Below are 13,590 nucleotides of genomic sequence, written 5' to 3'. Positions count from 1 at the left end.
GTGTGTGTGTGTGTGTGTGTGTGTGTGTGTGTGTGTGTGCATGTGAGGGTGTTGAGGAAGTGAAAATCTGAAGGCGGGTCAGACAGGAGGCGTTGGAGCGATCAATACTTTGAGATCGATACTCATGGAAATTGCATGACTGCTGACGCCGTGTGTCTGCCTGAGCGCACACATTACCACAGAGAGAAACCATAACGAGCGGAGTGGTGTCGTTTATGTGCATCGGCGGGGTTTCCACCATTGATCTGCTCTACTTTACTCACGTACTTCACACGTACATCCAGCCGTGCATGTGATAAAGATAAGCTGTACGTCTATGTTCGTGTGTCATCGTTTTAAATGATTTCACCCACTGAGGACGGGCAATGTTAGGTAATCCCCCAACATTATGGTACTTGCTCCTTTAGTAAATACTCACATTATTCACGACATTCCTTTAACAGCTCAACGATTAGCTGGTTGCTTTTTGCACTACCATCTTATTTATTCATAATTTATTTATAATTTAAATACTTAAGAAAATTATTTTTTATAAATTGATTTTAATTATGAATACAGGAAACTAGGCCAAATGTTCAGTAGCTCCAACTGAAAGGTTACCCATGTACTCTGTGACATGAAAACCCTAATCTGATCGAATTTTACGGAAAAACTTCAGTCTGAGAAATATTAAATTTAAATGACATTTATTCAAGTTAAATATGATATTAGATCTTGTGCCAGCGCTTCTCATTTATGTGTTGATCTGCCTCATGCAGAAAAACTTGACTGAGACCTGCTACCTGAGGAGGAGGTCTGTATTATTCAACATCACTTCCTGTTTTCTTTCCCCCAGTGCAAAGCAGGCAGTGCAGGGTGGAGGTGGTGGATCCCTCTGATCTGCTGGGGTATGAAAGCAGCTGCTGTGTGAACATGTGACTCGCATAAGTGAGTGTCAGTGTGAGGTCATTAACGTAAAGGTCCAGAGATGTTTCGGGTTAATGGGATTTGAATGTGTATAATTACTGCAATGCAGCATGAACGGAGATAAAAGAAGCTTAAAGAGAGAGGAGAGGAGGACACATGGAGAGAAGAAATGTTCTCCAGTCTGACAACAAATAGAGAAAGGAAGCTGGAGCAGTATTAATGACAGCTGTTACCTGCACCTGCAGCGGTTCAGATGTTTGACCATCAGAATTTATTTAAAACTTATTACTGACTCATGTGAGTGCTGTCTGAAGTCAGGGTTGTTTTGTGGTTAGACTGGCCCATCGTGGCAGACAGGCCTCTCCTCTGCCTGTTTCTAAGTCACTCCTGAGAACCACCTCTTGACCCTGACCTTTGACACCCCGTGAGATGTTGGTTTTAGTTGATTCTATGCTGTTTCATCTTGTTTTCTTGTTTAATATGGGGCTGTTTTAATTTCTATGTATTACGTGTTTTATTTATTTATTTTTGCTGTTTTCTGTTATTCTTTTTTTTTCACTTATTTTCTGAACAGCACTGTGCTGGCTATGTTAGAGTGCTTTATAAATAAAATTGGACTGGAAAAATACAGCCAAAATTAGATGACCGCTAAATAATAAAAATAGAAAATGTGAGACCACAGATCTTCCTTATTTAACTTATACATAGGCTTCATTTTCTTCTTCGTGATTTCTGCGTGTTTGAGTCTAAAAGAACATTCTTTAAGTCTGGAAATAAAGCTTTGTTTTAAAAAGGTGTCCAAATATCCCACCTGGTGCCTCCTGCTAGAGGACACTGGTAAAATGTGGTGTTATCCAATCAGATGATCAGGAGCTGTCCTTACCTGTATAGACGAAGCGTCCCGGCGCTCCTTTACAGAACTGTTTGGACTTGTAGGACAGCGTGACCTCGACGACTCCGGGGATGTGCCGGGGCGGAGTCTGGACTCGGATAGCGTGAGGGGTTATCAGCTGGAGAGAGAAATAATAAGAGTCATCGTTGTTGTATTGACACACACAATACACAATGTTTGCTATATCGATCAATTATCCAACTGATCACATGGGTATTACCTCGCTCCACACCAACATGGTGCCAAAGACGACCTGAAGGCCATCAAAGAAGTTGTCGCCAATGAGGATGACGGTGGCGCCGCCCGTCGTCCACCCCTCGCTGGGACTGATGGCTTTAATGCAGGGAGTGGCTGCTGGACGAGAGACACCAAGAGACACAGAGGGAGAGAGAGAGAGACAGAAGTGTTAGCGTCTCATTAACTGAAGCTGCAGTTCCTCTAGTGTCCAGCAGAGGTTCCAGCAGGGAATCACTGCCACAGAGCTCCATGTTAAAACGTTATAACACAAATGAACCACAGATGCTCAGAAAGCAGAGGCCTGGAGCCCTGATTGGCTTTTATTAGGAATCCCAGTGTGAGCCACAGCCAATCAGAGAAGAGAAACTACATTTCAACTCCTGAAAAGCAGCCTCCGCACACATTATTTCAACATCCTGCATCAAAACATCCACATTTTAAACCAGCGCTGCGGGCCTGCCTGTGAACACTCAGTCTCTTTCATGACCTCTCCGAGGGGTCCAGGCCCACAGGTTGAGAAACATTGAGCTACATTACTACAGAACTGAAGGTCACACACACACACACACACACACACACACACACACGCACACATAATGTTAATTGGGTCGTGGCTTTTATCCGCTTTAGCTTAGTTCACTCCAATAACACACACACGCTCAGACAGACACACACACACTCAGACACACTCAGGCACACACATATTCAGCCGGTAATGACTACTTCTCTCTCGTCTTTCAAGTGCGGCTGCAGATTAATTATAAAGTGAAATGAAAGTACCGTGTGTGTGTGTGTGTGTGTGTGTGTGTGTGTGTGTGTGTGTGTGTGTGTGTGTGTGAGAGAGAGAGAGGTAGGGCAGCTAATCTCATCACTTGATGACTTCAAATGGCATTATAGCACCTGACCTCTATTCTATTCGATTCTATTCGATTCTATTCGATTCTATTCGATTCTATTCGATGGGATTCTGTGAGCTGGCGTCAGGTGCAGACCTTCTGTGACGCTCCTGCGCTGTCGCTTCATGTTTTAGAAATAGAAAAATAAATCTGTTATAAAGTGACCCAAACGTTACTGACCATCACACCTTGAGAGTCACACACTGTGGCCGGGCTGTTCTGTCATCAGGGATGAGGGTGTGTTTGTAACACGCGTGTGTTTCACTCATCTGCAGTCGAGTCCACCTGGTCCTGAGTTTCCGCTGCATTCTCAGGAAACCGATCTAATATTTAAACACACGTCTGTTCGTAGAGCAACACAATGAGTGAACTCCGGTGGTGTTTTATTTTAGACGTGGAGAACATGGTGCATGGACGGCGACTTCCTGTGTGAGACGGTGGATCTGAGGTGGAGTGGGTGGCTGGGTGAACTCGCAGGTTTGAAAGCGTTCACGGCACGGAGGTAAGTGTGCAGAAATAACCGAGCGCAGAGCTGAAAATGAGCGAGAGCTCAAGCCCACGGGACATCCCCTCGCTTTGACTGGGAGGGGTGGTTTCCATGGTAACTGTCTTTAATTAGGAGGGCAATTAAAGAGGTTGAACGGCCCGCGAAAAGACACTCAGTCACACACATGCACGCATAGACACACACTGTCCTCTCTGGGGACCCTGAAGCGTCTGGTCTTCCTACCCACAATCCACTAGGCTGATTTCTCTGCAAAGAGCAAATTACACTCGTCTCTCTGCAACTGTCGGATCTCCTACACCAGTCAGACCTGTGACACAGCTCTCAGTACAGGAGCTGACTGTGATTGGTGGACTCTGAAACTCTGACAGGAAGTTCTCCTTTGAGCACGCCCAGCCTGTCGCCATGTTTGGATGAAAGGTTGGCACTTGTTCATCAGCTCCACTATCTGAGTGAGGGGTGCAAAAAAGAGTTAAAAAGAAGCGTACCCTCAGACGGGTCCAGTCTCCGCGCCCGGCGGCCATGTTTGGAGTTGTTGTGCACGAACATGTTGTCGGAGACGGCGAGAACGTGACCATCCACATTCACCGTTGTTGACACAACCACCTGCAGAGACACAGCCAAAAACATTTAATCATGACAGCAGGAACGGAGTACATGCACCGCCGTTACGTATTTAAAATACAAAATATGAGTAACTGTATTCAGTTATAGTTACATGTTAGGCTATGCTCTCTCTATTTTTGGTTTCCACGCCGGTGAAAACCCAAACAAAACACGCATTAAGAGGCTCAAATGCCCGAGTCTCAGTCTCACGGCTCATAATGACGTGAAGAAATATTTTTGACGAGCCCAGCTGTGAGTAAGCTGTTAAGACTCGACTACGCTGTGTTCGTGTTTTCCTCTGAAACAATAAGTTCTGTTGCAGCAGCCTTTCAACGCCTCTCTCTGTCTCTGCTAGCAAAGTTGACCCAGACAACAAAGTAAAGCTAGTTTTCAGCTACGAGCCCGACACGAACCCGACGTATTAGCCAGAGGTCCCTTTACTACGGCTCGGAGCCGCGGGCCTGTTTTATATACGCGCGAATAGTTTTCTACACGAGATCACTGCAAAAAGTGCAGCTTTACCTAATGTGCACCTACTGTTACTCATTATATGAAGATTTAAACATCTAGCTGGTGTAGGTGTGGAGAGTAACCTTCAGTAATAGTAATAAATCACACAGCAATAGGATGTAGTTGTAAACAGCATGATAATATATTAAGTAATCCAAAGTATTCAGAATACGTTACTCTCACTGAGTAACGTAATGGAATACGTTACAAAATACATTTTGGGGCATGTAATCTGTAATCTGTGGTGGAATACATTTTGAAAGTAACCTTCCCAACACTGGTCACACTGATGATGTCACTGTCAGACATTATTTCCTCTTTAATTAAAGGCTTCTAAAACAAAATTAAGATTTCATAATGAGGAGGCAACAAACTGTAAACTCTATGCTTTGATATTTCTTTGACCTCTGACCTGATGAAAGTTTGTGGAACACTCTAAACGAGCCGCAAACAGGATGAGTATAAAGTGTTTGAACACAGGAAATAAAATGATGTGACAAATGTAAAAAGGTTCATTGTCTGAATGAACCCGCCTTCTTTATGATGTCACTGCCAGGTGCCAGGTTGTGGCCATTCATCATCTGTGGCTGGTTGCCGTGGCGAGGTTGTTGCCGTTGATCCATGGCGACGGAGCAGAAGGTCACGCTGAGAGCGAGTAGAAGTGTCCTCTGTCGCCACAGTGGCTAACCAGCACATCCTTCACCCTGCTGTCACCACGACAACCACACACGAGTACACACCTGACTTCACCTGTCTCCGTCCTCCTCTCTCTCCTCCTGCAGCTCGCTTGGCCCGTCTCCCCCCTCCCCCTGCCCCGCTGCTTTAAGTGGACTTAACATCCTGTCAGCGTGGCCAGCGCGGCGTGGCGGCGAGCGTGTGTGTTACTGTGTGTGTGTGTGCGTGAAGCTGTGAGACAACGAGCAGACGGAGGAGAGAGGCAGTTTCCTCGAATGACACGTCTCCTCTCTTTCAGCAGCAGCGAAGCTTCGTGAGTAAAATCTGTGGCAGCTGGATAGTGTAGTGATAAGACCTTTGGAGTGGAAGCTGCAAGTTCAATTCCATCCCAGCATCCAGTCAAGGTCCTGGGTAGGCCCCCCGTGCCAAACACCAAGCCCTACGTCTGCAGCTCGGACATGACACATTTCTCTGTATGTGTGTTATCAATAAAGCTTGTTTCTTTCTTCCTGAGTGAATATCACCTGCTCTGCAAGCTGATTGGCTGGTCAGGTGGACAGTAGGTGTAGGGCATCTCCTTCCTGTAAAAACACATCTGTGGGATGAAGCTGCAGAGCTTTCTGAGGCTTTGAAGCTTAAACATTAGCAGGCTTCTCAGACTCCTTGGATACCCTGTTACTACGATAACCTCCAGCAGCCATATTAGCAGTTCGCAGCTAAACCCACCTGTCAGTCGAAGAGGCCAAGTTATAAAACATCTTCCCCCCTGCAGCTGTTACGAGGGGGGAAATAATCTATAGAGACCAAACCAGAGGTTGTTTCTCAATATGCATACTTGCATGTACTCGTGTGTACTTGTCTGGGCTTGTTGAAGCCAAGTATCCCAGAATGCATTTCGTCTAAAACTGAAAATCAGAGAGACTTTATTAAGCCCAGAGGGAAAGTGGCAACAGTGGATGAGCGTGGCAAAGACTCTAAGTAAAGTTTGAAATATTCCTTTTTCTGTATCACAACTTTAAAGATGTTTAAAGATGTAGACGTGTAAAGTTAAATATCGTTTATCGAGACATTGCCCGTTTACAAAAGTGCTCCAACATTTTCAGAGATGTCAGCTGACCGGGAGGTCGAGGCTCGTGAGAAACGCCTGAATCACGGCACTCGCTTTCGCCACCCAGTGGAAGTTAAGCATGAGATGAAATTCACTTTGATGATCCATGGTTCATGTTTGGCTTATTTCAGTGTTTTATTTGTTCCTGAGCAAGTTACTTTGATTAAAGTTCAGCTTTATAACTGCATCGTTGTATTTAACTTTAATGTCTCACTGGAGAGCTGCCAGTATATTTGGAAATCAATCTTTGGCCCGTCTTTATTCTCTGGTGTAAAAATGTGCTGACTCTGAGTTAACACTAACATAGATATTTTCATCCTGTTGTTCCAAACGCAGCATTCTCCTGGACTTCCTCGTGAACTTATGAGGTAGGAACTAGCGCGCTTGCTTACTGAGTAATGGCCGGTTTGTGTATCAGCCATGTACATGTACTGACTGACTGCTGCCTCTGCTGGATGTCAGAGGAACTGCAGGTTTGAAGCTCTTGGTCCCTCAGACTGAGCTGGTGTTGTCTTGTTGTTTCTGGGTTCCTGTGATTGGCAGTGAACAGGTAACAGCGCGGTGAAGGAGACGCTATGTGAACCTGACATTTCTTAGGGCGACAGGTCGCAGAAGTTTGTTTTCTTTAATGGTGTCGCCGTTTTTTTCGTCAGCTGTTGGTGCTGCAGACATCGACGGACTCATCAACGTGTTGATGTGTTTGACGTAATGCAGCAACTTTTTAGAAACATGTTCATCACATAAATCGCTTGCTGTCAGCTCATTCCATGTTTTCCTTACATAATAACATCAAAGTTTTTGTTTACTTTCTGCAGATTTGAAGGTATTCGTTTTTTTTCAAATATGTGTTCATGTTTTATGGCTCCTCCTCTCTCCTCCCACCTCCTGCTGGCTTCAGCTGCTCTTTTGGACCGTAACGGTACGATGGGTCTGATCAATAATGAGGATCAATCATGGGGCTCTTCTTCCTGATAAGCGGTGCTCGTTGTTAAGTGTCTGATGAATGAAGCTCTCGTGGTTGAGGGTGTTTAACTGTGGGGCGTCTGTATTTGCGCACTCAGTTAATCTGAGCTTCATGAAGGCGCTCGGGGTCAGCAGGCTCTCGCTGAGACGCAACACAGAGGGTCACAGCAGCTTTACTGCCTCCTTTATATTTACTGAGATCGTGAATGAAACATTTTTATGCTGCTGTAAATCCAGAGCAGCATTTTGATCTTTTCTTTTACTGAGTGTCTGCACGGACACGCAGCTACGCTTTCAAACATACCAACATCAAATCAAATCAATATTATAACACACACAACATGCAAACACCCCACACACACATAAGTATCGCTATAAAATAGTGGGAAAAGAAAATAATAATAATAATAATAATAATAATAATAATAATGAATAACTGCTATGACCGTCTGTCTTTTAGTGCAAGTATTTAGATTTCATGATTATTTTCTTTGTTCCCTGATTGCAAAGACTTTGAGGATCAATGTAATAAAAACACATCAATGACACATTCTACTGTGTGTTGGTTTAGTGCTCAGGGATCTGGTGACGGCTCAGACCCCACAGTGTGGAGCACATTTCTACTACAGAAAGGTTTTATGATTTGATGCTCTGAAGCACCACTGATAAATGCAGCTTACGTGGGCTATTACGCCCTCACGTCTTTTAAAACTCTATTGTGGTAGCCGTGGTGATAAACATCTGCAGATACCCTCAACATCTGGAGCTTCTGATGAAGCTCCGGGTGGGAGATTTTGTTTGGTGGGGCTTCATGTTTGAGAAGCTTCTGGTTTCTTTCTCTTACCAGCATCAGACATGGACAGGCCGACTCTGATCCAGCAGCGATCATTAAGAACGAACTCTCATTCTCATGAACGAGTGTTCCTCTGGAACATCAGGTTCTTTGTTCTCCACCAGTTCTACTTATCAAAGGATTATTTATTTTTAAAGTTTCATTATTGATGAGTGAACGTCGAGTTATCCTGTCTGTACTGGCGTGATTGTGACTGACACTTACTACCATGTTACTGCTTTTGACAGGAAGCTTGAATTTAATCATTTAACACTTCATTCAGACACCAAACAGATGCTGAACACAAATAATTGGAAGGATGGACAGACAGACGTCTCTGATGACCTCTCATATTTTATCTCCAAAGCAATAAGCCTTGGGCTGCCCTGCTGCAATGCATTATGGGATCATCCACAGCCATGTCCTGCCCTTTAGGGAAATGAATTCATCTGTGTGTGCGTGTGTGTGTGTGTGTGTGTGTGTGTGTGTGTGTGTGTGTGTGTGTGTGTGTGTGTGCTTTACCTGAAATCGCCTCATGTCTCGTGGGTTTCCTGCATTTTTCAGGCAGTTCTGGTTACACTTCAGAAAAAACTTGAGGAAAAACCTGCAAACACACAGATGAGGTGTGATCAGGGCTGATTGCATATCTATTAACCAGTAATAGACACACACACACACACACACACACACACTAAGATCAAACTGGATGATGTGCTGTACACAAATGTGAAGCTGGGAGGAGGAGTGCTCTACTGGAAACCATCTCACAGGTTAAGATCAAAAGGCTGGAGCTGTTTGGAGTGCACGCTGTTTGATCAACATTTTACTTCTACGTCAAACAATATTCAAGAGTAAATGATGTGATAGTGACGGGACTGGAAACCAAGCATCAGACATGCACGGGTAGCAGCGTCAGAGAGAGGGGAGCCACCCGAGCAGGAGCTACGCTCTTTGGAAGAGCAGGTGACGGCATCTTCAAAAGCAAGGGTATCGAAATGGACGGTAAAAATATTGAGGGATGCCATCCTCTCCCAAGGAAAAACAAACATCAAATACCTGCCATTATCATACGTTTTGTAAATAGAAAACAGAAAAAAGAACTGCTCAAGCGAGGAAGAAAGCGTACAAATGTTTATTTAAACGAACACCTAATCAAGAAAAATGCTGACACTGCAAGACAAGCAAGGATATTAAGAAAACAGAAGAAAATACAGTGAACTTGGACGTCAGACTGTAAAATATTCATTGAGTTAAATGGAAGACCAGAGCAGGTTCTAGTCATCAAAGAGATGACACACCTACAAAGATAAAACTGATAAGTCAGAATGCAAAGCAGTGCTAAATATGATGGGACCGTCCAAGTGCACAACCAACGCAGATGTCTGACAGTTTTCAACTAACAACTCATAGATATTGACAATAGGACATTAATGTATGACAGCAACACAGATCCTGATTGTAATTTCTTTAACAATAAGACAAATGAATGCAATTATTACACAAACGAGCAATTTAAAAAGAAAATCAAGGTAGAACAGGGTACAACAACGGTTCACTTTAATAGTCAAAGCTTATATGCAAACTTTCAATCCATCAAAGAAAACATAACACAGTTTAAACAGCCATTCAAGGTGATGGGGTTAGGGTAGGCTTTATAACCCTCACCCATATCAGAGACCTGGATAACTCCTGGAAAAGAAGAAGCCTTTAAAATAAATGGATATGAATTCCTTCATGTAGACAGGATCAACAAGAAAGGTGGGGTGGCACTTTACATTGATAAAAACCTAAAGTACGAAAGAATGGGAAGAACGACGACTGTTATTGATAACAGTGTATGGAAAAAAGGAAAAACCTAATTGTCAGTTGTATTTACAGAACACCAGGATCTAAGATTGAGATATTCAAGGATAATATGGAGGACTTATTTACAAATATAAAGCAGAAAAGAGTGTTTATCTGTGGGGACTTAATATTGACTCATAATAAGAGTACAGCAGAATTTATTGACTCCATGTACAGCATCGGTTTATTTCCGCTGATAACAAGACCGACCAGAATAACATCTCACTGCACGACTCTATTAGATAATATATTTACAAATATAATAGAAGGAAATATAAAAAGTGGGCTATTAGTTAATGATATAAGTGACCATTTACCAGTCTTTGCATCTTATAATTGCCATTATAAAGTGAACAACGATGGACACGAGATTATTTACAAAAGAATAAGAACAGAGAAGACGTTAAACTGTCTTAGAAAGTAACTTTTAAAGCATGATTGGAATATTATATATGAACAAAAAGAAGCTAATAAAGCTTACGAAGGATTTTTAAGAACATTTAATACGTTACTTGATAAAAACTGCCCAGTAATTGAAATCAACAGGAAACACAACTATGCAGGAAGACCATGGAGGACTAAAGGACTACAAAATGCCAGCAAAAAAAAGAATAGCCTATATCGAGAATTCATAAAAAAGAGAACAATAGAAACTGAAAGGAAGTATAAAACTTACAAAAATAAATGAACTAATATAATGAGATCCTGTAAAAGAGAGTATTTCATTAAAAGGTTAGAACACAATAAAGATAACACAAGAGATATCTGGAATGTATTAAACAGAATAATCAAAGATGAATCAGGGAATAACAATTACCCTGGATCATCACTTTACAAACTATAGACCAGTGTCAATACTCTCCCAGTGCTCTAAGATACTGGAAAAACTCTTCATAAAAAGATTTGACAGTTTTGTGGAAAAATATGAATTACTGACAGATAGTGAGTTTGGGTTCAGGAGCAACAGGTCAACAGCTCTGGCACTGATAGATTTAATGGAAGAGATAACAGAACGTGTGGACAATAAGAGGTACGCACTCGTTTTCTTACATCTAAAGGCGTTTGATGCTGTTAATCATGAAATTCTAATAACAAACTGGAAAGGTGTGGGTAGGGGAGTGGTTTTGGACTGGGTAAAAAGCTATGTAGGGAATAGGCAACAATATGTACAAATAAATGAATATAAATCTAATTTGATGGATATAGCTTGTGGAGTACCTCAAGGTTCAGTACTGGGTCCAAAAATGTTTATTATGTACTTAAATGATATCTGCAGAGTATCGCAGATTTTAAGGTTGTAATATTTGCAGATGACACAAATATACTGTGTTCAGGTGTGGAGTTGCCACAGGTTTTGGAAATGATCACACAGGAATTAACGATATTAAAGAAGTGGTTTGATATAAATAAATTATCATTGAATCTCGAAACATCAAAGTAGAAATATGTGTTGACAATGTATATTTAGAAAGAGTCAATGAAATGAAATATCTTCCACGAGCTGGAAGCCACACAGCACTGATGCTCGGGGGAAACTGGCACAGGGCCGTCGTGGGGAACGCAAAGCACATGTTGGATCAGAAAGCCCTGCACATGTTATACTGTGCTTTACTGCTGCTGTATATGAGCTACTGTGTCGAGGTCGGGGGAAACATACAAGAGTAACACACAAACAGTAACTAGAATACAGAAAAGGGCCATCAGATTAATAATAATGTGGGTACAGGGACCATTGATCTGTTATTGTATATTTTACACATGTTTGTATGGGATATTGTATTTGTTTTAAATGTTATATACCTGTGTGGTATGTGACTTTTGTTGCTATGATGCCAGGTCTCTCTTGGAAATGAGATTTTTAATCTCAATGAGATTTTTTACCTGGATAAATAAAGGATTAATAATACAAATGCACTCTTTGTCAAAATGCAAGCTTTTAAATTCCATGAGTTGGTGAAGCTTAAAACAGCGCAAATAATACATAAAGTAAGAAATAAATTGCTTCCAAAAGAAATCTGTAAATTGTTCGTAGAAAGAGACGGTGGGTATAACTTAAGAGGGAAGTGGAATTTAAAAATACAAAGTGCTAGAACAACTTTAAGAATCTATCTCAGTTGCAGGAGTTAAATTATGGAGCAGACTAACTGAACAAATAAAAGACAGTAAAAACATAAGACTGGGTTAAGCCAGGACGATGATGTTGCTGGTAATGGTGTTGTTGTTCTTTTTGGTTTTTTGTTTGTTTGTTTGTTTGTTTGTTTTTCCATAACTTGTGAATCTGCAAATTTACACATTGTGTCTTTTTCATATGAAAGAAACTGTACTGTGGTGGGGCTTGATTATTTCTTGTTTTTGAATTCTGTATGTTTGTTTTGCTTTGCTTTTGTTTCACATGTTGTTTGTTTAATTTAAGACTAAATCAAACTTGAGGGGGTGGGGACAAATAAGTAAATACTTCTGCTCCTTTTCAAACAGATAATGGAATGATATTTTGTAATGGTTGTGAAAGCACGTTTGAAATGTTTGAAATAAAAATGAACTGAACTTAGTTCGTCTGATTTTTCTTTTCTTGTTGTCTCATTTAAACAGCTTTTATTCAAGACAAGTTGCATAACAATGGTCTCTGTCCCTTTGTACAGTGCAGGTACATCCATGAGTTTGTGGTTTTAAACAAAAAGTGATTGAAGTTACTCAGTCTGTGTTTCTATGACGTTCTTTTAATATCAGGTCATCCTCTATGAAACAGAGGTTGAGATTGTTGTAGAGAACCTTGGAAGGTGACGGAGTAAAACCTGTTCCGCTAATCCAATCACTGGTGTCATGCATAAAACATGCCTGAAGTTACCTGTGCTTTCTCCTGATTGGTCCAGGTTTGTTTAGCGTGGTAAGACAGATTCACGGACGTGTTTAATGTTGGAGAACAAAACATGAAACTGTCTGAAGCACGTGTGAATATTTTAGATGTCACACTAAAACATTTAAAGTGTTCAACCACAGCTTATTACTGGCTTTAGGACGAGTTTGGTTTTAGCAGACAGCTGTTGACCAATCAGAGTTCACAGATGCGTCCTATGTTTCAGAGGGTGGATGACATATTTACTCCGGCTCAGGATGTTTGTGTCTGTGTGTCTTACAGTGGGTAAATCCAAAGGACGCGCTCTCTGTCATCCTGTCAGCTGTAACCCTGAGCACTCCCTCCCTCTCTCCTCCTCCGCTGTCATCCTCTCCCAGGAGAGACGGAGGGATGAAGGAGAGAAGACAAAGAGCCGAGACTACAGCTGCATCCGCACTCCAACCCCAACGCCAGCGTCTCCTCCCCTCAGCCCCACCGGCCTGCTCAGGTCCCATGTTCAGAAACACCGTCTCTGCTTTCTACAGTTTTGCCAGCTGTCCGGACGGGTGCGTGTGGAGGGTCAGTGCCACAGCATCACAGCGGTTTCCACGGTAACGGGTTGTAAACACGCACACACATAGAAGGACAAAAAAGACAGAACTCGCTCTAAGGCGATGTGTCTGGTCTCTAAGGGTCTCAGCAGTATTGATTACCCAGCATTCCTTGCAGCTTGTCTCTAATGAGCCTACAGAAGGACAAAGTGCTGACAGTGGCACACACAC

The 13,590-nt window shown here is 42.2% G+C and overlaps 1 protein-coding gene across 2 annotated transcripts in view; it reads right to left on the bottom strand.

Moving 5' to 3' along the window:
- Positions 1 to 13,590, bottom strand: part of LOC102196746 (transcription factor COE3-like) — a 58,109-nt gene that overhangs the window by 24,102 nt on the left and 20,417 nt on the right. For both annotated transcript variants that reach the window (XM_005743402.2, XM_013913413.1), the window contains exons 7-10: positions 8,653 to 8,734; positions 3,925 to 4,042; positions 2,019 to 2,152; positions 1,790 to 1,916 (exon numbers count right to left, since the gene is read on the bottom strand). In XM_005743402.2, the coding sequence (XP_005743459.1) occupies positions 1,790 to 1,916; positions 2,019 to 2,152; positions 3,925 to 4,042; positions 8,653 to 8,734 (461 nt within the window). The remainder of the gene's footprint in view (positions 1 to 1,789; positions 1,917 to 2,018; positions 2,153 to 3,924; positions 4,043 to 8,652; positions 8,735 to 13,590) is intronic.

The sequence above is a fragment of the Pundamilia nyererei genome, unplaced genomic scaffold, assembly GCF_000239375.1.
Source record: "Pundamilia nyererei isolate P.nyererei 1_Seehausen unplaced genomic scaffold, PunNye1.0 scaffold00131, whole genome shotgun sequence".
NCBI lineage: Eukaryota > Metazoa > Chordata > Actinopteri > Cichliformes > Cichlidae > Pundamilia > Pundamilia nyererei.
The sequence above is the reverse complement of the archived record's forward strand: the minus strand, read 5'-3'. Positions and strand labels throughout refer to the sequence as shown.